General features: G+C 43.3%; 1 protein-coding gene and 1 long non-coding RNA gene across 5 annotated transcripts; one reads left to right on the forward strand and one right to left on the reverse strand.

The window, feature by feature from the left end:
- The first annotated feature begins 57 nt into the window (after positions 1 to 57).
- BTK (Bruton tyrosine kinase) lies at positions 58 to 27,465 on the forward strand. 4 transcript variants are annotated; one of them, XM_087877460.1, is made up of 19 exons: positions 58 to 490; positions 5,721 to 5,928; positions 8,061 to 8,159; positions 9,328 to 9,393; positions 10,411 to 10,492; positions 12,184 to 12,312; positions 12,910 to 12,977; positions 13,453 to 13,634; positions 14,885 to 14,947; positions 16,455 to 16,509; positions 17,647 to 17,729; positions 17,874 to 18,001; positions 18,618 to 18,692; positions 19,535 to 19,706; positions 21,975 to 22,191; positions 23,208 to 23,272; positions 23,420 to 23,538; positions 24,815 to 24,972; positions 25,916 to 27,465. In XM_087877460.1, exons 2-19 carry the CDS (start codon positions 5,788 to 5,790, stop codon positions 25,985 to 25,987), a joined length of 1,974 nt encoding a protein of 657 aa, XP_087733586.1. In that variant the 5' UTR covers positions 58 to 490; positions 5,721 to 5,787; the 3' UTR covers positions 25,988 to 27,465. The 4 variants fall into 4 exon arrangements, with proteins under 4 accessions (XP_087733586.1, XP_060548108.1, XP_087733588.1 ...); XM_060692125.2 differs by lacking the exon at positions 58 to 490 and adding an exon at positions 1,721 to 3,538; XM_087877461.1 differs by lacking the exons at positions 58 to 490; positions 5,721 to 5,928; positions 8,061 to 8,159 and adding an exon at positions 8,483 to 8,533.
- LOC132711972 (uncharacterized) lies at positions 14,753 to 22,479 on the reverse strand. The gene is made up of 2 exons (XR_009622676.2): positions 22,081 to 22,479; positions 14,753 to 16,461 (listed from the first exon to the last, which is right to left on the reverse strand). It is a non-coding gene; the product is annotated as an uncharacterized LOC132711972 (long non-coding RNA).
- Positions 27,466 to 27,615: the final 150 nt, after the last annotated feature.

Genomic DNA, 27,615 nt, shown 5'->3' on the forward strand with positions numbered 1-27,615 from the left:
GAAGAAATGAGGAAACCTCGGCTGCCCCCTGCCGGAAAAGGCAAGGAAGTGGCGGTGTACAAGAGCAAATACTGCAATAATAATAATTCCCTTTTTTTTTTTCGTCGTTTCGTGAAAGCGCGGTCAGTGATATAGGTTCAAATCACTCAAATGACCAGAGGAGGAACCGTGTTGAAGTGCCAGAGAAGCAAAAAAGCAGAAGGTTATCTTTTTTCTTTTTTTGGTTGACATCTTTCTCTGGAAGAGAAAATAAAACAAATAAAATAAAACAGGTCATTGCTTCTCTGGAGCGAAATTCGCGGAAAGAGGAAGCCTGGATGGCTTTGCAACTTTAGGACTTCAATCCAAGTTGAGGCCAGGCTTACCACATGCACAGAAGGCCGCTGGTTTATTTTTGCCTTAGTCTGTGGTTTGAAATCAATCAGATGTGACTTATAGTCATGATTGAACAAAGGGGGCCAAGCCAGATGTCAGAATCCAGCCTACCAAAGTAAGGTCAACAATTTCGTATTAAAAAAGTTTTTATTTTTTATAAAACATACAATTATTTATAAACATACAATTTATTTTTTATAAAACATACAATTCTTAATCAATCATACAGTGTATCATCTGAGTACATCTTTTGTATCTTCTTGTTATTCCGCCACTATTTATCATATCTTAATTTTATCATTTCATTTTTTTTTTAATTTTAATTTGATTTATATGCCGCCCTTCTCCGGAGACTCAGGGCAGCTTACAATGCGTTAAGCAATAGCCTTCATACTTTTGTATATTTATACAAAGTCAGCTTATTGCCCCCACAAACCGGGTCCTCATTTCACCTACCTTTGAAAGGATGGAAGGCTGAGTCAACCTTGAGCCTTGGCGAGATTTGAACTTGCAGTAATTGCAGGCAGCTGTGTTAATAACAGGGTACTTAGACCACTGTACTATCAAGGCTCTTGTAACATTCCCCCCAAATTTCTTACTTTTCTATTAATACATTTATCTATCTTTTTATTTTAGTAAAAAAGTTTTTTCAACAACAATTTTATCCTCAAACCCCACTTCCCACTCCCCCCCCACTTCCCAGAGCAAAAACAGGGTATAACATTTAACAAACATAAGCTAAAATAAACTAACTTACTACTAGATTCAAAACTCCCTCACACTCTTAACTCCCCTTTTAAAGATTATTCATCAACCTTTCTTTTATAAATTCTCTTATCACATTTCACATTTGTTACTAAGATCCTTTCCATACCTTCTTATCAATAAGACATTCTACAAAATACAAGTTTCAACACTTTTTTTTTAAAAAAACTATCCATTAAATTTTAAGTTAACCATTTTAATACTTCAATAAGTTTTAGAAAGCTATCCAATTTTAATTAAGTCTTTTTACTTCAATGAGACAGTAAACTTTTCAGATTTATTACTAAAATCCTCCTCAAAAGAAATTAATCTTCTCTTATCACATTTCACAATTGTTGCTAGGATCCTTTCCCTACCTTCTTACCAATAAGACATTCTTCAAAATATAAGTTTCAAAACTTTTTTTTAAAAAAACTATCCATTAACTTTTAAGTTAACCATTTTAATACTTCAATAAGTTTCAAAAAGCTATCCAATTCTAATTAAGCCTTTTTACTTCAATAAAACAGTAATTATTACTAAAATCCTCCTCAAAAGAAATTAATCTTCCATTCTTCCTTTCTTTCTATATTTTTTCCAGTCCTTCTTCTTCAGTAATACTTTCTTCTTCAGCATTGCTCCTCCCCCTGCTTTTATTTTTGAAAATTTTTGAATTTTGATTTGAGGTTGATGTATCTTGAAAACTTGTTCTCTTCTTGGAATTATTTCCTCTGGTTTGAAACCCCCATTTCGATTCTTCCTGATAAAATTTTTCGGTTTGCAGTAAAGAGTCAGGTTAACAATTTCAACAAGAGACCTTGTAGAATTAGACCAGTTTGGAAAAACCAGTTTTTAATTTTGATCATTGCGAAAAGATGAGACAGGCTGTGGCTAAAATCAGTGCTAAAGAGATGCAGTAAATACAATTTGTACGTGGTCAGAGACACTTATTGTACAAGACCCTTATAACTGGATCTTTACAACTAACATTAAACCCCCAGTTCAAGCTGCAAAAGGAATGTCCTCTGTGGATTGACTTCGTACCACACACCAAACCATTTATAAAACATGTAAAGAACGGTTGTTGGAACTGGGTGTGTCTAGTTTAATGAAAAGAAGGACCAGGGGTGACATGATAGCAGTCTTCCAATATCCCAGGGGCTGCCCCAAAGAAGAGGAAGTCAAGCTATTCTCCAAAGCACCTGAGGGCAGGACAAGAAGCAATGGGTGGAAACTCATCAAGGAGAGAAGCAACCTAGAACTAAGGAGAAATTCCCTGACAGTGAAAACAATTAATCAGTGGAACAACTTGCCTCCAGAAGTTGTGAATGCTCGAACACTGGAAGTTTTTAAGAAGAGGTTGGATAACCATTTGTCTGAAGTGGTGTAGGGTTTCCTGCCTAAGCAGGGGGGTTGGAGTAGAAGACCTCCAAGGTCCCTTCCAACTCTGTTATTCTATTCTATTATTATTGGCTTATCCCTGGTTTACTGAATAAGCTTCATTTCGCTGGGTTATGGGAGCCATACATTTTAGGGTATGGATGGAGTGTATGAACTGGAACTACACAGTATACAGCTAAACCACAACCAATCCCAGGACTTGATGTGTGTGTGAATGAATCCAGTGTTTACCCAAATAGGCAACATCATCAGTGCTAGCAGTGATGATGTTCCCTAGTTGGGTCAGGAAACGTCTACAAGGAAACCACCAAGCTCAGAGTCACAAAGGACCCTGGATTTCAACCCCGAGCTACAAATATTCTCCTTTATTAGTGTCTACCTTGTGATTGTTCCCCCTTTTCAGCTAAACTCTGCATGCCAAGCATAGCTATTCGGCTGTCTTTTTTGTGTTTTGCTGTGCCATCAGTTCTTCCAAAGGGCGATTGGTAGAGTCGCAAGCTTTTGAATGCCACAGGACGCTTCCAATCTAACGGTTGGAAGAAGAATACTGTATGCAACCCTTACGTGGAAACCTTTGGTTGGTCCCTTTTGGTGTCCATGGTTGGCTTCCACATCTATCCAGTTGTCCAGCTGCCTTTTCAGACCTGGAGATGATTTCGTTGCCTTTGGAGTAGGGAGCAGAGACTAGAGATCCCTCCCTCCCCCCAAAACTAAAAAAAAAAAAAAAAATCTTGTCCTGCACCCATGTGGCCTCTCGGTGAGAGGAAACAAGAGACAGCTTGGTCAGAAACTGAGAAAAGAGGAACTGAAAGGGTGGGGTTAGCTCAGATGAGAGTTGGACTGCTGCTGCATGTTGTTCTATGCGGCTCTTCAAATCGGTCTCCGGCTACTGCCATCGCTGTCACCCTCTGCTCAAGTATCAGACAGGCAGTGGGGGGTCACCTCTGCCAGAATCTGGGGGGACCTCGCTGAAAGGATTGCCTGTAATCTGAGGAAGAAAAGAAAGAGGAAATAGCCAGTAAGTAAGTTTGTTTCTCTATCTCTATCTCTCCACTTCTACCTCTATTTCTACTTCTACCTCTTCCTCTATCATCTCTCTGTGTGTGTGTGTGTGTGTGTGTGTCTGTCTCTGTTTCTCTCTCTCTCTCTCTCTCTCTCTCTATCTATCTATCTATCTATCTATCAATCTATCAATCTATCTATCTACCTATCTCTTCCTCCTTCCTTCCTTCCTCCCTCCCTCCCTCCCTTTTTCCTCCTTTTTCTCTCTTTCCTTCCTTCCTTTTCTCTCTGTCTCCTTCCTCCCTTTCTTTTTTCTCTTTCTCCTCCCTCCCTTCCTTTTCTCTCTCTCCTTCCTTCCTTTTCTCTCTCCTTTCTTCCTTTTCTCTCTCTCTCCTTCCTTCTTTCCTTCCTTTCCTCTCTCTCTCTTTCTTTCTTTCCTTCCTTCTATCCTTTTCTCTCTTTTCTTTCTTTCTTTCTCTTTCTTTCTCTCTCTCTCTCTCTTCATTCTAGCAAGGAAAGAACTTTTAAGCAATGGCAACCATTGCTCTATATCAGTATTGGGTTAATGCCTGGGGAAGAAATGAATTCAGTGCCAACATTTTATTTACATAATATTTACATGTGTCTGTCTGTTGCATGCTCCTCTAACGTGGCACCTTTCTGGGAACGCAGCCCTGCAAATCTCTGAGAATGCAGCTGTCCACTCTAGGCAGACTGAAAGCTTATAGCTCATGCATTACAAGGTGCTTCTTCATTTTTTTAAAAAAATTACACAGAAGAGGCAGCTGCGCTGTCTAACAGATGCGTGCATTTTTCAAGAGAGGAGCACTCTTTCTTCCTATTTTGCATGGGCATTTTGTAGAGGCCTAGATTGACTCAGAAGCAAGTTCTATCTAGTTGACTTTTAGAATAGAATAGAATAACAGAGTTGGAAGGGACCTTGGAGGTCTTCTAGTCCAACCCCCTGCTTAGGCAGGAAACCCTACACCACTACAGACAAATAGTTATCCAACATCTTCTTAAAAACTTCCAGTGTTGGAGCATTCACAACTTCTGGAGGCAAGTTGTTCTACTGATTAATTGTTCTCACTGTCAGGAAATTTCTCCTTAATTCTAAGTTGCTTCTTTCCTTGATAAGTTTCCACCCATTACGTCTTCTCCTGCCCTCAGGTGCTTTGGAGAATAGCTTGACTCCCTCTTCTTTGGGGCAGCCCCTGAGATATTGGAACACTTGCTATCATGTCTCCCCTAGTCCTTCTTTTCATTAAACTAGACATACCCAGTTCCTGCAACCATTTTTCATATGTTTTAGCCTCCAGTCCCCTAATCATCTTTGTTGCTCTTCTCTGCACTCTTTCTACTACAATATCTCAAGTGGAGATTCTCAATCATTCAGGTCATAGTTGTCCCAAAGGTGCTTTTTCAAAACAAACTGGACTTTGTTTTTCCTTTAAGACGTTTAACTTCTCATCCAGTTTCTTCGGTTCTGATGGTGGCTAGGGAGTGGTGGTGGGGGTGGGGGGGAAGGATAGATAAGGGTAGGAAAGGGTATCTGTCTGTCTGTCTGTCTGTCTGTCTGTCTATCTATCTATCTACTGTATCTATCTATCTGTTCTATCTACTCTATCTATCTATCTATCTATATCATCTGTATCATCTATCTATATCATCTATCTATCTATCTATCTATCTATCTATCTATCTCTATCATCTATCTCTATCATCTATCTATGATCTATCTATCTATCTATCATCTGTATCATCTATCTATCTATCTATCCATCCATTATCTATCTATATCTATCTATCTATCTATCTATCTATCTATCTATCTATCTATCTATCTATATCTATCATCTATCTATATCATCTATCTATATCATCTATTTATCCATCATCTATCCATCTATCTATCTACTCTATCTATCTATGTATCTATCATCTATCTATAACTATCATCTATCTATATCATCTATATCATCTATATCATCTATCTATCTATGATCTATGTATCTATCTATGTATCTATGTATCTATCTATCTATCTATCTATCTATCTATCTATCTATGATTGGATAGAAATAAATACTACTGTTTAAGGCTACAGAATTTGGCACACACACATATATATATATATAATTGGACAGAAATACATCCCGCTGTTCGATTTTGCTTAGCGTTTTTATGATTGTTGGCAGGGGCAGTTCAGCAAATTGATCACGGAGGAGGAAGAGGAAGAGGAGGAAGAGGAGGACGAGAGGAGCCATGTCCAATGTTATCCTAGAGAGCATCTTCCTGAAACGTTCCCAGCAAAAGAAAAAGACTTCTCCGCTGAATTTCAAGAAGCGCCTCTTTCTGCTGACAGAAAGCAAGCTCTCTTACTATGAATACGACTTCGAACGTGGGGTGAGTCCTGGAGACCTTAACGACAGAAAACAAGACTGGCGCAAAGTCTTTTTTAACCAGATTTATTGGAAGGGAAAAAGGGATTAAGTCTCAGAAACATCCAACAACCGGATCCCCTCACTCTATCACCTGTTTCATCCCTCAGTTTGTTAGTACATATAGTCGTCACTTATGACCACAATTGAGCCCAACATTTCTGTGGTTAAGTGAGACATTTGTCAAGTGAGTTTTGCCCCATTTGTTAAGTGAAACACATGCAGTTGATAAGTTAGTAACCCGGTTGCAGGGGTGAAATGCTCCCGGTTTGGACCGGATTGCCCGATCCAGTAGCGATCGTGGCAGGTGGTTCGGAGAACTGGGTAGCGATCATGGTGCGAGGCTCGGCCCACCCGCCTGGTTGTCGTTACTTCCTGGAAGTAACGACAACCAGGAGGTAATGTGTTTTGTACCCTCTGCGCATGTGCAGAAGGTTTTGCTTTTTTGCTTTTAAAAATTAAGAAAAGGCTCTGACAATCGCACAGCTCAGCTGTCATCATCAGAGCCTCTTTTTTTTTACCTTTAAAATCAATTTTTTACAAGCTATTCGGGTGAATAGGTTGTAAAAAAATGCTTTTAAAAGAAAAAAAAGATTCTGATGATGACAGCTGAGCTGCGCGATTGTTAGAGCCTCTGATGATTGTGCGGCTCAGCTGGGCATGAGGGGGGGGAGAGGCAGGGATTTTTGCTACCAGTTCTCCGAACCACCCGCCTCCATCGCTACTGGATCGGGCGATCCGGTCTGAACCAGGAGCATTTCACCCCTGGTTTGATGCATGGCGCCCATGCGCAGCCAGCGAACCGGTAGTAAACCAGTTTAGATTTCACCACTTCCCAGTTGTTAAGTAGATCTGGCTTCCCCATTGACTTTGCTTCTCAGAAGGTCACAAAACAGGATCACATGAACACACACTCCCACCCCCCTGGGACAGAGCAACGGTCATAAATATGAACCAGTTGCCAAGTGTCTGAATTCGGCTCACATGGCTATGCTCAGTTTTACCACTCAAGTCCATCAGCCAATAAGTCAGTTTCATTAAACTTATTAATTCCGTACCTGGATGGAAAACTCCTCAGAATTGGTCGTCTGCAGCCTCCCTTAGGAATGGCTCACAAATACAGTTGGTACTGCTTTGCAACTTTAAAATATATTGCAATTTGGAAATGCATGGAAAGTTCTATTGCCTTAAAAAGTAGATTTTGGAGGAATGCAGTATCAAGGGCATGTATTTTGCGGTTCAGGAACGAAGTCATCCTTGTGCTAACATAATATAGTGGCTGTGCAGATCTTGTCTACTGAGATTACTACTGGATTAGGGCACACTATTTTACCCAACTGTGAGAGGAATCTTGAAGTCTTAGTGGACAACCAATTAAATAGGAGCCAATAGCGTGCAGCCAAAAAAGCCAATGCAATCCTAAATTGCATTAACAGAGGGATACAATCAAGATCAAGGGAGGTATTAATACCACTCTATAAAGCCTTAGTAAGACCACACCTAGAGTACTGCATCCAGTTTTGGTCACCACACTATAAAAAAGATGTTGAGACTCTAGAAAAAGTGCAGAGAAGAGCAACCGAGATGATTAGGGGACCGGAGGCTAAAACATACGATGAACGGTTGCAGGAACTGGGCATGGCTAGTCTAGTGAAGAGAAGGACCAGGGGAGACAGGATAGCAGTGTTCCAATATTTGAGGGGCTGCCCCAGAGAGGAGGGGGTCAAACTATTTTCCAAAGCACCCGAAGGCCAGACAAGGAATAATGGATGGAAACTGAACAAGGAGAGATTCAACCTGGAAATAAGGAGGAATTTCCTGAGAGTGAGAGCAATCAACCCATGGAACAGAAGTTGCCTTCAGAAGTTGTGGGAGCTTCATCACTGGAAGCTTTCAAGAAGAGACCAAACTGCCATCTGTCAGAAATGGTGTAGGGTTTCCTGCTTGGGCGGGGGGTTGGACTAGATGACCTACAAGGTCCCTTCCAACTCTGTTAATCTGTATCATCTCTCCAGCTGCACAAATTGTAGATTGAAATTTTAGGTCTCTTAAAAAAAAAAAAACCACCCTCCAAATATTTTCACTGTCTTCCTACAGCGCAGAGGAAGTAAGAAGGGCTCGGTGGACATTGATAAAATCACCTGCGTCGAGATTGTGGTTCCAGAAAACAACCCTCCTCCGGAACGGCGGGTATCGGTAATCAGACATTTCTGCCTCTTCTAAGAATGCTGGTTTAATCCCAGATACGTGGCATGTGGGTGGGCCATTCTCACTGCAGCCCCTCCTGCTTATAGGGAGCTGTCAGTCAAGCGATGAAAAAAAGCATTTGTTTGCTGTTTTGCTTTTTACTGTCGTATCCAAATTAGGATCCATGGCTAGGAATGAAAAGCCAACCACAAGGAATGATGTCTAACTGGCTTTGGCAGGAGGGAAATTTCACAGTTAGATTATGAAAATTAAAATGCTTTTGCATTTTGCCTATGGGGGCCAGGTGGAACGCTCCCAACTTTTCAAATTTCCCAGAAGGGTGATGCGGAAGCATAGAATCAGCTTTGATGTACTCATTGTATGTATGTATGCGTGCATGAAGGGCAGTGGTGGGTTTCAAAAATTTTTACTATCAGTTATCAGTGGCTTGGTGGGCGTGGCATGGCTTGGTGGGCGTGGCAGGGGAAGGATACTGTATAATCTCCATTCCCACCCCACTCCAGGGGAAGGATACTGCAAAATCCCCATTCCCTCCCAATCAGCTGGGACTTGGGAGGCAGAGAATAGATGGGGACGTGGCCAGTCAGAATTTTTACTACCGGTTCTCCGAACTACTCAAAATTTCCACTACCGGTTCTCCAGAACTGGTCAGAACCTGCTGAAACCCACCTCTGACGCAGGGGTGAGCTGTTGGGGGTTCTCAGGGGTTCAGAAGAAACTCTAGCTAAGATTCTGTGCAGTTCAGAGAGCCCTGAAATCCCACTCCCCACTGGCCCCGCCCACTCTTCCCCTCCCCTTCCAGGAGTCCCCACACGGCCCGTTTTGGATGCAGGTAAGTGCAGGGCATGCGCTGAGGCTCGAGGAGGGCAAAAAATGGACCTACCACCTGTTTCCAGCCTCGAGAAGGCCTCCGGAGCCTGGGGAGGCTGTTTTTGCCCTCCTGGAGGCTCGAGAAAAGCCTCCGGAGTCCAGGGAGGGCAAAAATGGCCCCCTGCCGTGGTGCAGGAGGCCGACTAGGCCACGCCCAACATGGCCACAGCCACCAAACAACCAGGCAGAGAACCCCTTGCTAAAATTTTTGAAGCCCACCCCTGCATGCATGCATGCATGTATGGATGGATGGATGTATTTCATTTTCAAACTCTTTTGCATGCAGCGAAAAGAAGATGCAAATGACCACGAGCAGATTTCCATTATAGAAAGGTTTCCTTATCCCTTCCAAGTAAGTTTCTTTTTCCTATCGGCTTCCCGGTTCTGTGGGCGTGACTTGGTGGGTGGGTGGGTGGGTAATGTGACTGGGTGGGCGTGGCCAATTTTTTTTTTTTTTTACTTTTAAAAGCATTTTTTTTACAACCTCTTCAGCGAAGAGGTTGTAAAAAAATGCTTTCAAAAGGCTCTGACGATCCCAGCTGAGTTGCCTGATCTGCAGAGGCTTTTTATCTTTTAAAAGCCTCTGACAATTCAAGCTGAACCGCACAATCATCAGAGGCTACTTTTAAAAGCATTTTTTTCGGCCGAAGATGTTGTAGAAAAAATGCTTTTAGAAGTAAAAAAAAAAAGCCTCTGATGATTGTGCAGCTCAGCTGGGCATGGGGGGGGGGCAGGGATTTTTGCTACTGGTTCTCCAAACCACCCACCTCCATTGCTATCGGATTGGGTGATCCGGTCCGAACCGGGAGCATTTCGCCCCTAGACTTAACCTTTAAGAAGTGTGGACTTCCATACCCAGAATTTCCCAGCTAAAATGTTGAAGTCCAGGCATCTTTAATTGATGTCTGTCTTTATGCTTTTAATAGGCTGTACACTGCCCTGAGTCCTTCGGGAGAAGGGCGGTATAGAAATAAAATAATATGATTATGATTATGATTATGATTATGATTATGATTATGATTATTATTATTATCATCATTATCATTATCATTATCATTAGTATCTTAAAGTTGGCACAGTTGAGAAATACTATTCTAGAGCAGGGGTCTCCAACCTTGGCAACTTTAAGCCTGGCGGACTTCAACTCCCAGAATTCCCCGGCCGGCTTCTCCAATTAACTATGCTCGTCAGAAGGTTGCAAAATGGAGATCACGTAACCCATGTTGCGACAGTCGGAAGCATGAGGAGCAAGCATAACTCCTCCTTTTTTCAGTGCCCTCGTAGCTTTGTAGTAAAACCAGCGGTTGTAAGTTGTGGGCTATCCATATTTTAACCACTATTCGTCATCTCTGCTTTGTGTGTCCCCAAGGTGGTATATGATGAAGGACCCCTCTATGTCTTCTCTCCCATGGAGGAACTACGGACCCGTTGGGTTCACCAACTGAAGAACAGTCAGTATCCATGTGATTAAAACAGGTGTAACTGTTGTGGCATCAGAGAAAGGCTGTCTTGTCACCAGTGGTGAAATTCAAATTTTTTTACTACCGGTTCTGGGGGCGTGGTGTGGTGTGGTGTGGTGGGTGTGAAGAGAGCTGGTCATTTCCATCCTTTTAGAGGGTCGTTGAGGACACAGATAAACCTCCAAGTGCTTCGACGACTCTCTAAAAAGATGCAAAGGACCAGCTGTCTGCAAGGAATATAAACCCTTTCATTCCCCACCATCCAGTCAGAGCTGAAGAAGCTTCTTGGATGAGAAGCGAAACGTCTTCAAAGAAAAACCAGAAAAGTCCAATTGCCTCTTGAAAAAGCACCCTTGGGACAAATGAACGAGAGGTTTATTATGAGAGTGATGGTTGCAACCAAGCAATTTTCCTAGTCATAACACTGGTATAATGGCTGGGTTTGTACAAGATTCAACTAAAAAGACAATTTGTAGGTAATAGATGTGAATCAGGCCATCAGATTAAGCTGTAATAATATGATAGATTGATTGGTTTGGGCTCATTGCATGATCAGCAAACAATCCTTGTATTTTGTTGAGACAGGGTTAAAGTAAAGGGGAGTGAACATAGACATAATGTTGAATTGTGTCAGAGTGTTTACAGTGTGACTACTATTTTGAGACAATGCAGGAGCAAAATACAGGACATAGAGGTTTTGTAATTACAAACAGTGGTTTATGTACAAGACATATACAGACATATACGTGGTAGGCACATACCAGGCAATCAATCAATCTTCAACTCTACACGGAGAACTACAATGCAGATAGAACATGACGAGGAGAGAGATACACGAGGAGCAAGATATGCCTTCTCATGGCCTCCCTTATATAGACAGCTGTTGTGGTCCGCCAGCAGCCTGCAGAGCTAGTAGCGGAGTTGGACAGTGAGGAGGCTGGGGAGGACCATGGGCCAGTCCTGGAGTCTGGGGAAAGCCCAGACGAGGGCTCTGCATCAGAGGCAGAGATGGGGCCAGGGCCACTTGGGAGTGATGCGCAGACTCCGGAGCCTCCAGAGTCAGACAGCAGAGAGGCAGAGGAAAAGGAAGAGCCTGTTCTAGTGTGCGCATGCGCAGAGCTGCCAGAAGGCACGAACAGTTAAAACAAAAGGGACAACTCGGGAGTAAGGCCTGGAGATGATTGGCCCCTCCCATAAGGCTTAAAAGAGGAGCAAAGGCACGTGGGCCCTTTGCAGGAAAGCAACGTTGTTAATTCTGTTCCCAGTCGGCATCTCTGTTTGATTCTGGACTCCGTGTGGCTTTGCCAAGTAGGTCTTTGGCAGAGTTGTCAAGGGAGGTAAAGGTTGGTGATTATCCCGAAGGACTTCTCCCGAAGGACTTTTTGCAACTAATTGGGACTCAGCTGTGAATGAACGTAATTCACAGCTGTTGCAATAAAAGAGGTTTTTGGGACTACTCGTGTGTTTTAATGACTCAGGAAGCCTAGGTCACAACAACAGCTTCTTAAAGGGGCAATAACCCTGCTTTTTTCATTCTCATTTCACCACAGCTGGTCAGCTTTAAATCTGCATTACACTGACCAATGGCTAAGTGAATATTTTAACAAATCATACCGCAATGTCCGAGTTAGTTCTTGGCATGCTCTTCAGAAAGCTCCTCTCTTATTCCATCTTTGCTGCAGTGACCTACTATAACAGCAACCTGGTGCAGAAGTATCATCCTTGTTTCTGGACGGATGGACAATATCTTTGTTGCCTCCAGACTGCAAAAATGGCCATGGGTTGCAAGGTTCTGGCCGGCAGGAGTCAAAGTAAGAAATCATCTCCCACCTTCTCCTTGTGCCTTCACTCTGATCTCAACCTCCATCCTTTCTTCCTTCGTCCTTTATTTGTGCAGGTTGGTTCTCGAATTACAACCATTTGTTTAGTGGCTGTTCAGAGTTACTGGAAAAAACTGGTCCTCCTGGCACTTAGGACATTTCCCCACAGTCATGTGATCAAAAATGAGGCACTTGGTCATGGCGCTGGCATGGTTTTATAATGGTTGCGGCATCCTGGAGTCGTGTGATTTGCGCCATCCCAGTTGGCTTTGACAAGCAAAGTCAAGGAAGCTGGATTCACTTAACGCCCCATGTTTCACTTAATGACAAAAACGGTTATAACATTGGGTGGGACTCACTGAACAACTATCCACTGATTAGCAGTGGAAATTCTGATCCCAACTAGATCACAGTTGATCAGCCACCCAGCCAGTCTAAGCAGGGAATCACGTCTGTCTGTCTATCTGTCTGTCTGTCAGTCAGTCAGTCAGCCAGTCTAAGCAGAATATCATGTCTGTCTGTCTGTCTGTCTGTCTGTCTATTAGTCAGTCAGTCAGTTAATCAATTACACTTGTCCTTTCCTTGAAGGTTTCAAAACTGGCCGTTCGCTTCAGAAGCCCGAAAAGCCATTGCCCCCGACGCCAGAGGAGAATCAGGTAACTTTATGGGCTGGTGTGGCTACTATTACTACTACAACCCTAACCCCAACTACTGCTACTACATTCATGTCGGAAGCAACTTTTCTAAGGTGCTTCCGGATTGAAAGAATTAGCTGGTGACATCACAGTTGCCCAGGGGTCGCCCGAGGGGGGTCTTTTCACACCCCTGTTATTTTCCCGACGAAGTGGTACCTATTTATCTACTTGCATTTGCACGCTTTCGAACTGCTAGGCGGGCAGGAGCTGGAGCAAACTGATGGGAGCTCATTCCATGACTTGGCTCATTCTTCACTTTCAATGTGCTGAGCTGTCGATCTCTCAGTGGTCTTTTGACTCAGTGTCTTAACTATGTGATCCAACGCAGTCCCCCTGGTGCGGGTACATTCGACACCACTGATGCCTGGGCAATCTTGTAGCCAGATCCCTGGAAGGCCTTACTATTTTCCTCCTTGCTTTTCCCATCCTTCCAAAGTTCATGAAGAAGCCTTTGCCACCCAAACCAATACCCAGCGTTCCTTCTAAGACGAGGAAGGTGATCGCTCTCTACGATTACACCGCCGTGAATGACCAGGATTTGCAGCTACAGAAAGGAGAAGAATATCTCATCCTGGAGGAGAGCAGTGAATCATGGTGGAGAGCACAAGACCAGAATGGGTATGAGATGGGAGAAGGGCAATGGCTGGATTGTCTTGGGTTGGACTTCATTGTAGTTTGGTTTATGGTCTAGATCAGTGTTTCTCAACCTTAGCCACTTTAAGATCCGTGGACTTCAACTCCCAGAATTCCCCAGCCAACCATACTGGTCTAGATTGATGTTGGCTTAGCATTTCAGGAGATAGAGTCGTGGTGGCGCAGTGGTTAAGAGTGCAGCACTGCAGGCTGTTTCTGCAGACTGCTGGCTGCCTGCAATTTGGCAGTTCGAATCTCACCAGGCTCAAGGTTGACTCATCTTTCCATCCTTCCGAGGTGGGTAAAATGAGGACCCAAATTGTTGGGGGCCATAGGCTGACTCTGTAAACTGCTTAGAGAGGGCTGTAAAGCACTGTGAAGCGGTATATAAGTCTAAATGCTATTGCTAGAGTTCCCAAGAGTTTATTTTGAAGGGTGTGGGGGTGTATGCAAATGCCTTTAGTTTAGATGCACAGCTAAAATATCTGTTCCATCCCTTCTGACTTGAGTCCTTTAATCATGGGAATTTCCCACTGGACAGGCAAAAAAGGTATCCTTATGATTTATATTGTCTGTTTCCTAATATGATTCGATTGCTTATTTGTACCCTATGACTATCATTAAGTGTTGTACCTTATGATTCTTGACGAATGTATCTTTTCTTTTTATGTACACTGAGAGCATATGCACCAAAGACAAATTCCTTGTGTGTCCAATCACCCTTGGCCAATAAATAATTCCATTCCATTCCATTCCATTCCATTCCATTCCATTCCATTCTATTCCTACTCTATTCTATTCTATATTCTATTCTATGACTATCATTAAGTGTTGTATCTTATGATTCTTGACAAATATATCTTGTCTTTTTATGTACATTGAGAGCATATGCACCAAAAACAAATTCCTTGTGTGTCCAATCGCACTTGGCCAATAAAGAATTCTATTCTATTCTATTCTATTCTATTCTATTCTATTCTATTCTATTCTATTCTATTCTATTCTATTCTATTCTATTCTATTCTATTCTAAACAATGTCAGTTTTGAGCAGTGTTCAGTAAGGCAATGCCTATATTCAACTTGTAATGATATGTAAGCATCAAGATTCTAGTTTTTGGATTTGCCATTATCTTAGACAATAAAAGAAGCCTGAAATGTTCTGCACAAGAACTCTAATGGTCTTATGATCATCCTTCCTCCTCTTCCTCTGCCCCTTCTACTTCCTTCCATCCAGGAAACAAGGTTACATCCCCTCCAATTACATCACCGAAGCAAGAGATTCTCTGGAGATATTTGAGTGAGTGTCCTCTGAGCCATGGGCTTGATCCATTCATGGAGATGACAGATATACTCTTAACACATCGAATGGAGTCCAGATGGCAGAAGAGTGATGGACTGTATTATTATTCAGTCCAAGTCTGGGATCTTCTGCCTCATTGTCAGTTCAGTCATTTCTTCCTCCAGATGTTTCATGCCTCCTCCACCATTTGAGATTATAGCTTGTCAACCTGGACTTCAGACGAGGAAGATCAGCTAGTAATAAGATGGGTGGGACCAGATGCTCAACATTGTCTTGTCCCATATTGGCATCAAACGGGAGGGCAGGTTTGGGAATGAACCACTAATAAAATATTTTTGTTGTGGCCCGCTGGTGGCCAGAGGAGCTGGCAGCAGAGTCGGACAGCGAAAGAGTTGGGGAGGAACATGGGCCAGTCCTGGGGGCTGGGGAAAGCTCAGATGAGGGCTCTGTGTCGGAGGCAGAGAGGGGGCCAGGGCCGTATGCCAGTTGTCAGCTGCCTTCGGAGTCAGACATCAGTGGGGCAGAAGAACAGCTAAAGCCTGTTCCCAGTGTGCACATGTGCAGAGTTGTCAGACAAAGGGAACAGCTAAAGAATAATGGTCGACTTGGGAGTAAGGCCACAGGTGGACGATGAATGGCCCCTCCCAGAGGGAATAAAAGAGGAGCGAAAGGGGAGTGGAGTTTGCAGGAGACAATTAGTTTGCTTAATTGGTTCGTGACTCTCAGAGGCTCCTTGCCAAGATATCGGCCTGGCCGCTCTCCAAACCAGATAAGGTCTGTGACTGTAAACCACTAATCAAATATTTTTGTTGTGGCCGCTGGTGGCCAGAGGAGCTGGCAGCAGATTCAGACAGTGAGGAGGTTGGGGAGGAACATGGGCCAGTCCTGCAGGCTGGGGAAAGCTCAGATGAGGGCTCTGCATTGGAGGCAGAGAGGGAGCTAGACAGCAGCGAGGCAGAGGAACAGCTGGAGCCTGTTCCCAGTGTGCACATGCTCAGAGCTGCCAGAAGATAAGAACAACTAAGAAAGCAGGGTCGACTTGGGAGTAAAGCCCCACCTTGGAGGTGATTGGCCCCTCCCATAGGAAACAAAAGAGGAGCGAATGGGGAGTGGGCTTTTGCAGGAAACAATTTGTTCATTCGGTCCTTTCAAGAGTGGAAAATTCTGTTCGCGACTCTAAGAGACTGTGCCAAGTTTTGCCTTACCCTGTGTTTGAAAACTAGTTATCTGGCAGCTTTCCAAGCGAGATAAGGTCTGTGTTGATAAATATTCCTCTGAAAGACTGTTTGCCAACTGTGAATGAAAGGGATTCACAGTTGTGTAAATAAAAGGGCTTTTGTCGGGAGCAAGACTCTTCTTCGTGCTTTTTAAGGAAGCCTAGGTCAGAACAATTTTGGAGAATTTCATTTTCATTCTTTACTCCAAATAAATCCCTCCCACGAGGCTCTATGTTTGACCTTCATCCTCGGTGTTCTTTCTTGACAACTATCTTATCGTGTTTTAGGTGGTATCTGAAAAACATAACCAGAAGGCAAGCAGAAGAATTGCTGAAGAAAGAGGTATTGTCTCGTGTCTGTCTTGCCCGCCCTTCCTCCTCTTCCTTTCATTGCAAGGAATTTATGTTTCTCAATCCTTGCAAATTAAAGTTGTGTGGACTTCTTCAACTCCCAGAATTCCCCAGCCAGCTTTTTATTTGGGGAGATTTGTTGGCTGAGGAATTCTGGGAGTTGAAGTCCACACATCTTCAACTGACCAAGTTTAAGAAACTGCAAGGAATTTGAAGTAAGGATTTGGGGGAAACCTCTTTGACTGTGTACAGGGGTCCTCAAACTTGGCAGCTTTAAGACTTGTGGACTTCAACTCCCAAAATTCTCCAGCCAGCAGGGAGTTGAAGTCCACAAGTCTTAAAGCTGCCAAGTTTGAAGACCTCTGGTGTACACCGTGTATGTTTTGTACCCCTTTTATTTTTGCTTAGCTTCTGGATCCAATCAGTGACCGAGTACTAGTTTGTATAGCATATCATTTCATTCTAAGATCCTAAATTGTATGCCAAGAATTTCTTTTTGCTTATAATCCTTGTGAAGGGTGCAGTAGATTTAGGCGTAGAGTTCAGGCAAACCTACTTAAGTTTTACTACTACTAACTACTACTTGCTACTAGGTAAGGTGGCCAATTGTCCTCTTTTAGGGAGGACCGTCCTTCTTTTGTAAGTTCTGTCCTCTCTCGAAAAGTGTCGTCCTACATGTCCTCCTTTTCGATATTTGTAGACTAATCTGTAAATCTCCGTATTCAGTCAATGCTGATCCGATCCGTTACATGTGATGTGACGTATTTGTATTTGACATGACAATTTGTCAAGGCTCGGTACAGTGTGGCGAGATGTGATGATGAGACGCATGTGCTCCGTACAGGAGAATTGTTTTGAGAGAGTGCGCCCCGTTTTGTTTACTTCTTACCGAAACACGACACGGCACACATGCACGTGTCCTCCTTCTCATTGTAAAAAAGTTGGTCACCTTATACTAGGGCTAGTAATCCAGCATTTTAGCCGGATGTAGCGTGGCTTTATCCAAGGGCTTAGAAGCAACCTCACAAGAGAGGCTTCCATCGAGAGACCCGAGTCTTTGTCTTACACTGAGAAATTAATCATTCTCCAATCTTCACCACTGAAAAATTTAGGCATTTCTATATTTCAGGGCAAAGATGGCGGTTTCATCGTTCGAGATTCTGTCAGCAAGACAGGCAAATACACCGTCTCTGTGTTTGCTAAGTCCTCTGGGTGAGTGTTGTTTCATGTAGAATAATTAAGCACACTACAAGGCATCACTTTGCAGTGGTTCCTTCCTCCGGATGTCCCAATTTCTCACGTCACGGTCTTTGTTTCTCTTGGAATCCCTTTTTAAACACCCGATTCCTTCCTTAGGGAACCTCAGGGCACCATCCGCCATTATGTGGTGTGCTCGACACCCCAGAACAAATATTTCCTGGCTGAGAAGCACCACTTCAGCACTATCCCGGAGCTCATCAACTATCACCAACACAACTCCGCAGGTGAGGATGAGCAGCTGTTTTGTAAAGGTGTCCATAATTCTATTCTACTCTACTCTACTCTACTCCATAATTCTATTCTATTCTATTCTACTCTACTCTACTCTACTCTACTCTACTCTACTCTACTCTATTCCATAATTCTATTCTACTCTACTCTACTCTACTCTACACTACACTACACTACACTACACTACACTCTACTCTACTCCAGTCTATTCCATAATTCTATTCTATTCTACTCTACTCTACTCTTCTCTTCTCTTTTTATTTTATTTTATTTTTTTATTTTTTTATATTTTATTCTATTCTTTATTTTTTATTATTTTTATTATTTTATTTTTATTATTTATTATTATTTTATTTTATTTTAATATGATTTTATGATTTTATTAATTATTATTTGGCAGTGTTTTCAGAAATAGTTTCCTCTTGCCTCTTTCCTCCTAGGGCTGGGAGAGAGGGACTGGCCCGAAGTCACCCAGTTGACTCCTTGCCCAAGGCAGAACTAGAACTCCCAATCTCCTGGTTTCTAGCCCAGCGCCTTCAGTTACTATACCAAACGGGCTCTTCTTATGTTGAATAACCTTCTAATAACCTCGTTATTTTTATCCACTAGGACTTATCTCCCGATTGAAGTATCCTGTGTCAACACAACAAAAATCTGCTCCTTCCACTGCAGGACTTGGATATGGTAATACCTGGCTGTCCTTAACTGTGTGATGCCTTTGGTTGGGTTCACTGAACTAGATCCATAAACAACTTAGCAGTTGTTAAGCTTTCCTTCCTTTCGTTGGCATTTTGTGCGCTATGCACTCTCAGAAGCAAAGGGTGGAAACTAATCAAGGAGAGAAGCAACTTAGAACTAAGGAGAAATTTCCTGATAGTTAGAACAATTAATCAGTGGAACAACTTGCCTCCAGAAGTTGTGAATTCTCCAACACTGGAAGTTTTTAAGAAGAGGTTGGATAACCATTTGTCTGAAGTGTATAGGATTTCCTCCCTGAGCAGGGGGTTGGACTAGAAGACTTCTAAGCCCTTCAAAGTCCCTTCCAACTCTCTGTTTTTTCTTCTTCTTCTTCTTCTTCTTCTTCTTCTTCTTCTTCTTCTTCTTCTTCTTCTTCTTCTTCTTCTTCTTCTTCTTCTTCTTCTTCTTCTTCTTCTTCTTCTTCTTCTTCTCCTCCTCCTTCTCCTTCTCCTTCTCCTTCTCCTTCTCCTTCTCCTTCTTCTTCTTCCTTTCTATTCTACTCTACTCTACTCTACTCTACTCTGCTCTACTCTATAGTTCATGTTGGGTATATTGTGTGAACCCAGTTAATTCAGTAGCCAGTATTAAAGTAGTTAATTCAATAGCACGTTGAGTGAACACAGCTTATATATTATATTTGATGTGTGGTTCTGACTCAAAGGCTTCCTATAAGGCCTTCAGTGACGCTATATTAGATGTTTTGGGACATTGCCGGAAATGGTCTGTGGTGGACTTCTTCTCGTCCAACTGGATTTTTCACCCACCCCCGGGTTTTGTGTCATCCTTAGGGGCCTGGGAGATTGACCTGAAAGAACTGACATTTCTGAAAGAGTTGGGGACAGGCCAGTTTGGAGTGGTGAAGCATGGCAAGTGGCGAGGTCAATACAACGTGGCCATCAAGATGATCAAAGAAGGCTGCATGTCAGAAGATGCCTTTATCGATGAAGCCAAAGTCATGATGTGAGCCAACCTCTCCTTTTCTTCTTCTCTCTATCAAGACTTTCCTTTAGATCAGGGTAAAGAACTTGTAACCTTCCAGATGTTGTTCAACTTCTACTCCCAACATCCTGTTCTGAGCCAGCTCCCCAAATATGACAAACCCTCTGACGTGAACGCAAAGGATTCCTTTATTAGGAATGCTGGCAGCCCTGGCAAAAAGTTTCTCTCGCAGGCTAACAAGTCCGTCTGGCTGGAAGATGAATACCATATTTTTCGGAGTATAAGATGCACCTTTTCCCCCCCTAAAAGGTGCGTCTTATACACCAAATGTAGCCCCGCGCACCCACTGGCTCCCACCTTTTGGCCTCTGCCTCCCAGCAGTTTACCTCCTTGCAAGCAAACAGCAAGAAAAAACAGCTCCTTTCAGCTTCAGCACAACCTAATTAGCACAAGTTGATTGGATCGGCCTCCCGACTCTCAGCTGATTTGCTCTCAGCTGTTTTGCGCAGGGCTCTGCTGCTTGCTGCAAGGAGGAAAATTGCTGCAGCAGATTTTTTCCCCCCTTGTGCTAATCAAACTATGCTGAAAACGAAAGTGAAAGTAAAGCAGTCTGTTTGCTGCAACGAGGCAAAATTGCTCAGAGGCAGAGGGAGATTTCTTTTTCTTCTTTTCCTCACTAAAAAAGGTATACTTATACTCCGGTGCATCTTATACTTCGAAAAATACGGTAGTTGTCTGCCACATCTATTCATCTCCACCCCCTGCCTTTTATCCTCAGAGCTAGGGTGGGTTGTTGCTAGCAGTGGTGGCTCTTCCTTCCCAAGGGTCAAACCCATGGATTTCCACTGCTCTCCTCTCCTCTCGTCTGCCTTCTATGCATCTGCATGTCAGACACTGGACCCAGCTATTCCTCCTCTTCCTCATCAGCCACCTCCAGCCCTGGGGGCTGTTGAATAGAATAGAATAGAATAGATTTTTTTTTTTTTTTTTTTGGCCAAGTGTGATTGGACACACACGAAATTTGTCTTGGTGCATAGGCTCTCAGGGTACATAAAGGAAAAGATACGTTCATCAAGAATCATAAGGTACAACACTTAATGATAATCATAGGGTACTAATAAGTAATCAGGAAACAATATCAATATAAATCGTAAGGATGCAAGCAACAAAGTTACAGTCATACAGTCATAAGTGGCAGGAGATGGGTGTTAGGAACGATGAGAAGATTAATAGTAATGCAGCCTTAGTGAATAGTTTGAACAGTATTGAGGGAATTATTTGTTTAGCAGAGCGATGGCGTTTGGAAAAAAAATGTTCCTGTGTCTAGTTGTCCTGGTGTGCAGTGCTCTATAGCGTCGTTTTGAGGGTAGGAGTTGAAACAGTTTATGTCCAGGATGCGAGGGGTCTGTAAAGATTTTCACAGCTCTCTTTTTGACTCGTGCAGTATACAGGTCCTCAATGGAAGGCAGGTTGGTAGCCATTGTTTTTTCTGCAGTTCTAATTATCCTCCGAAGTCTGTGTCTGTCCTGTTGGGTTGTAGAACCAAACCAGACAGTTGACTCTCCATCTGAGGGCTGACGGACGGCCCAGGCTCCTTCTCCGTCTCTCTCTCTCTCTGTCAGCTCCATTCCCTCTTCCCCCTCGGAGCTCTCAGGTTGCCCTGATGCTGACCCTGACTGCCACGCCTCCTCCTCCTCCTCCTCTGATTAGGGTGCTGGAGGGGCCAGTGGCCATCGGGCCACAACACATCCTTCCCCTCTTGGTATACTTGCTGGGATTCTGTTCCAATTCTGAAGGCATCTCTGGATTTTCAGATTGCCCAGTGTGGTCCATCACACATGTTGGAGACTCAAACGTATTTCAACTCAGCTCTTGTTGGAGCCCTGTCGTGAAAGGAAGTGTACTTGGGTAGATACTTCTCAATTATTAACTTGAAGTCAATGCTCTTCTGTCTGTAGCTAGAAGTAAGACTTATCTTTGCAATGGATTTGAATGTTACTCTTGGACATTTTTCCTTCCTGCCACTTATATAGAGTGTTTGCACACCAGGCCAACTAAAGTTGGTTTAATCAGGATTTATTCCTTAAATAAACCACAGTCGGTGCTTAACAGAACATATTGATTATCTGAACGGCCACAGCTGAGTTCCTGAAACATGGTAAGGCCAAGCTGAACAATTTATATGATAGCTTTGATGTGCTCCTTATTTTCGCCATTGGATGGGGAAAAACAGGGATGAAGGACAAAGGTGAATTTCTAAACCAATGAGGCCCTTGCTTTCCTTTTCAGGAATCTTTCCCATGCCAACCTGGTGCAGCTGTTTGGGGTTTGCACGAAGGAAAGACCAATCTTGATTATCACAGAGTACCTGTCCAAAGGCTGCCTCTTGACCTACCTGCGGGATACTCGGCGGTCCTTCCAGGCCTCTGAGCTTTTAGATATGTGCAAGGATGTCTGTGAAGCCATGGAGTATCTGGAATCCAAACAGTTTCTACATAGGGACCTGGTAGGTGACGCATTGCTTAACTCACCAAGGGAGAAAACTCAAGTCAATGTCTTTGGGTTGTGCTACCACCAGTGACCTTGTCATGGATGAGGCATGGATGACTTGTGACTTGCTGCAGGACACATCTCTGTGACTTTAGCCAACGTATCTACTAGTACAGGATTCTGGAGTTGTCTGGCAATACTGGAAGACCACAACTTCTTCCTCCAATGCGGGTGAAAATGCTATCAGGAACCCTCGGTCTAATGATGGAGATATTAGAACTCGGGTGAAAGTGCTATCAGATTTTCAGACTGGGATAATGATGGAGGTTGGAGGTTCTACAACTGGTGAAAGTGCCACCAGGATTGGTCAAACTGGGATAATGATGGAGGTTCTAGAATGGGGTGAAAGTACCATCGGGATTGCTCAAACTGATAATGATGGAGGTTCTAGAATGGGGGTGAAATTGCCATCAGGATTGGTCAAACTGGGATAATGATGGAGGTTCTAGAATGGGGTGAAGTTGCCATCAGGATTGTTCAAATAGATGATGATGGAGGTTCTACAACGTGGGTGAAAGTGCCATCAGGATTGCTCAAACTGGGATGATGATGGAGGTTCTAGAACAGATTCTAGAACAGGGGTGAAAGTGCCATCAGGATTGTTCAAACTGGCATAATGATGGAGGTTCTAGAACAGGGGTGAAAGTGCCATCAGGATTGATCAAACTGAGATAATGACCAGGGGTGAAAGTGCCACCAGGGTGCCCCAAAATTGACACCATGCAGGGACAGGATAGTTGATGGTTTCAGGAAGTTTGTCTCTCTCTGGCACTGTATGAATTTCTTCCTTCTGTCCAAAGGAAGTTTCTTTCTTTAAAATATTTACAGTCAATTCTCTATCCAGAGAATCTTTGTAACAAGCTTGGGCATCCTGACTCTCAGAATACGTTAATTTTAAGTTTATGCTGGTTCATGACTGTAACAAATATTGATATCACACTATTTATATGAAGCTTCCTCTGTCTGCCACAGGCTGCTCGCAACTGCTTGGTCAACGAACAAGGAGTGGTCAAAGTCTCCGATTTTGGCCTTTCCAGGTGAGTTTCGGTACCAAATGGGTCTGCAGGTTTGGGATAGTAAGTTGCCAACGTCGAGAACTGGACTCCCAATGGACTGGGAGCCACTTGAGTTATTGGCTTGAGGATTATAGCGTCAAGTTACCCAACCCAACCTTCTCCTTGCAGGTACGTCTTGGATGATGACTATGTCAGCTCCATGGGAACCAAATTTCCAGTCCGGTGGTCTCCTCCAGAGGTTCTTCTCTATAGGAAGTTCAGCAGCAAATCAGACGTCTGGGCTTTTGGTGAGCAGAATCAGAATAGAGCTTGGAGGTCTTCTAATCCAGACCCCTGCTCAAACAAGAGACCCTATACTATTTCAGACAAGTGACTATCTAGTCTCCTCTTAAAAATCTCCAGTGATGAAGCACCCACAACTTCTGAAGGCCAGCTGTTCCACTGGTTAATTGTCCTCACTGTTAGGAAGTTTCTCCTTAATTCCAGGTTGCTTCTCTCCTTGGTTAGTTTCCATCCATTGTTTCTTGTCCTGCCCTCTGGTGCTTTGGAAAATAAATTGTACCCCTTCTTCTTTGTGGCAGCCTCTCAAATACTGGAATACTGCTATCATGTCCCCTTAGTCCTTCTTTTCTCTAGACTTGCCAAACCCAAGTCCTCCAACCATTTTTTCATGTGTTTTAACCTCCAGGCCTTTAATCATCTTAGTTGCCCCTTCTTTGCACTTTTTCCAAAGTCTCAACATCTTTTTTTGTAATGTGGTGACCAAAACTGGATGCAGGATTCCAGGTGTGGTCTTACTATGGCTGTATAAAGTGGTACTTTATAAAGTATGGGCATAGAAGATGATGTACCAGAGGAAGAAACCATCATGGCTGATGAATGTAATGACAAAATATTCTTGGCCACAGAGTGTACCACTGATACGGCTCCCAGGTCCCAGAACAGACGTGGGGAAAAGGTGGTTCCAATTCAATTGTTTGGCACCCATGTCTACAGTAGTGGCCAAAAGTGTCTTTTGGGAAATCTTTTGGGAAAAGTGTATTTTCTAAAACTAGCTAATAACACCAGTTTTTTGGGGGAGTAGTACCATAAAATTATATATCAATGGAAAGATAATTTAATCAAGAATGTAATGAAATAACTTTTATTAAGGATTTGCTATTATAATAGCAGTTACAGTATAAAGAAGATATTCTATTCTATTCTGTTCTATTCCATTCCATTCCATATTTTCCTATTCTATTCTATTCTATTCTATTCTATTCTATTCTATTCTATTCTATTCTATTCTATTCTATTCTATTCTATTCTATTCCATTCTACTCTATTCCATTCTATTCCATTCTACTCCACTCCACTCCACTCCACTCCACTCCACTCCATTCCATTCCATATTTTCTATTCTATTCTATTCTATTCTATTCTATTCTATTCTATTCTATTCTATTCTATTCTATTCTATTCTATTCTATTCTATTCTACTTTGTGGTCCAGAGGCTAGGAATCTTATACGCAGAATTGAGTGGCATTTCAGATGTTCTGTGATGTTTTCACCATGGACAGGTGTTCTGATGTGGGAGGTCCATGCTTTGGGGAAGATGCCCTACGAGAGGTTCACCAACAGCGAGACCACCGACCACGTCATCAAAGGGCTGCGCCTCTACCGTCCCCAGCTGGCCTCTGACAGGGTCTACGCCATCATGTACAGTTGTTGGCATGAGGTAAGTTTCCGTCTCATTCGTCCCAGTGATGAGGAGGAGGTGTGAGGAAATATCTCTTTGCTGAAGGGGGGGAGAAGCAATTTTCAAAGGCTCCAATGTTGGAAATTAATGATTTCTGATGCTTCAAAAGGAAATCCTGTCAGCCTGTTACTTTATGCTTGCGGGGCGTCGCTGGTATCCAGCGACAGACTGCCATGAACTGTAGGGAGAGGAGATAAAGACAATGTCAAGGTTCCAAGTAATACATCCAGTTGTGGGATTCGAATAATTTAACAATTGGTTCTCTGCCCTAATGACCGGCTGGGTGGGCGTGGCCAGGGGCGGGACAGCACTCAGCCTCTTGCAGCACTCTGCCAATCAAAACGGGGTGTGGTGGGGGGTGCACAAGGCCCCCCCATGCGCCCTGTTTTGGGCCTGGACGGCCTCCTACACCAACCTGGAAGTCAAAACGGTCCGCGGGGGGGGGGACTCCTGGGAGGGGCAGGGTGGGCAAAGCCAGCCAGAGGTGGAATTAGCCGGTTCTCCAAACTGTTAACTGAAAGTTAACAATCGATTTGCTCAAACCGGTGCGAACCGGCTGAAGCCCACTTCTGAATACATCCCATTCAGTAAGAATTCTGAGGCAGGCAAATTCCTCAAAGAACATTTTATTGGGACATATCAAATTGGCATGTTCCTGGTGGAAAAAACCAGCTCTAAATTCCCGCTGGTTTTACACCCAATGAAAATAAAACTTTGTCACTCTCCCCGCCCCCGAGTCTTCAGTCACATGGACCAATCAGCATACAGTCCAGTTGCTAGGTGACCTCAGTCTCCATCTTTCGAACACCTGCACCAATGTCCTTGATTCCCAGGGGAAAGAATTTTATTTAGGCTACAACACCCCCACCTTGTCTATCTCTTTCTGAAACAATTTCCTCTCTCTTTCTCTTCTTTCTTCCAGAAAGCAGAAGAGCGTCCAAGTTTCCAAGTCCTCCTTGGCCAAATTATGGATTTAGCGAATGAAGATGTCTGATCCCTGTCGGTCACCCAATGTGACATTTTCCCCTGTGAATTGTTTGCCACCTTCTACACTTTTCTGAGGAATTGCTGAATGGACATGGTGAAATACAAAATCAGCAAAGAAGGCACTCACAACCGAAATAGTTCGATCGATTGAGAACTGTCTCCAAGTCGCTTTTTACTCAGCTTTGCGTTTGTCTTCAATGCCAGCCAAAACTACCAAGACAGCAAGTGCCGTATACGGTAGGTTGTTTCCCTATCCAGCAGGATAAGATGCAGCTTGTCCCCACTGAAGTGTGATCATCCCAGGCCCAAATCAGCCGAAAAGAAAACCAGCATGAAATGGTCTGTCCTCATTTCTGATCCCTGACCTACCTCTGTCTCTGCCTTCCCTTCACGATCATGAGTGCGATTTTGTCCACCTGGAGATTAACCTTGGATTACAGGGGAAAAAAATCCTGCTTATTCAATAGGATTGTTATGACCCAGGCCCAAGTAGGTATTATCAGACGCAATCAGTTCGAAAACAAACAGACTGTATTAGAACAGCTGAGAATTAACTCATTCTCAGCGTAGTCCAAACTAATTCAAAACAAATTCTTCATAACACAATTCTTCAGCCTCATCACCAACCTTGGTTTAATTAGGCAACCTGCCAAAGGCTTTTCTTGGCAACAGTTCAGAAGCAGAAGACGCCGACAAGAAATAAATGCAGCAAGACAAGAAACAAATCTATCAACGTTGTTTTCCAACAAAGAGCCCAAGAGCCGTTGCTGGTCTTTTAAGCCTTATGGGAGGGGCCAATCATCTCTTGGCCTTACTCCCGAGTCATTCTTTTTGTTGGAATGGAGCAGAATCAGTGGTGAAATCCAAATCTTTTTACTACTGGTTCTGTGAGCGTGTGTGGGTGTGGCTTGGTGGGCATGGCAGGGGAAGGATATTGCAAAATCCCCATTCCCATCCCACTCTGGGGCCAGCCAGAGGTGGTATTTGCCAGTTCTCCAAACTGCTCAAAATTTCCGCTACTGGTTCTCTGAACTGCTTAAAATTTCCGCTGCCGGTTCTCCAAACTGCTCAAAATTTCCGCTACCAGTTCTCCAGAACCTGTTCGAACCTGCTGGATTTCACCTCTGACCAGAATGGATTATGATTACAAGGCAAATGACAGAGGCTTTTGGTATAAGAATGCCTAGGTCTTCCAAGATTGCTTGAAACAAGTTCATGGGATTTAATAAACGTTGGAGGATGCAGCCAATGTTCCAGAACGTCTTGTGCAGTGATGGATAAAAATGGAAAGAAGCGATAGGAAAAATGAATTGCATTTCATAGAGAGAAAATAAATTCGTTTCCTTCATCACCTTTCTTGGATCCTTGTTGACTTGTTCCCCGGTGCTTCGTTCAACGTGAAGATCTGCTTTTAATTTTTGTTTACTGTAATACAGTCCCAAATATCTTCTTCCCCAATAAATCACATTCGAAGTCCTGAAAAAATTCGTCTGCTCGCACAAACCGAAGCTTGGGAGTCTTACTGTAGAACTCTTCAGATAATCTTTGGGGGGGTGGGGAAACTTTTTTTAAAGAAAGAACAAAATGGATAAAAGAGCGATACAGGAGAAAGGATAGAGCAGTGCAATGCGCGAG

The sequence above is a fragment of the Pantherophis guttatus genome, chromosome 12 (assembly GCF_059756535.1).
Source record: "Pantherophis guttatus breed Tessera chromosome 12, ASM5975653v1, whole genome shotgun sequence".
Lineage (NCBI taxonomy): Eukaryota > Metazoa > Chordata > Lepidosauria > Squamata > Colubridae > Pantherophis > Pantherophis guttatus.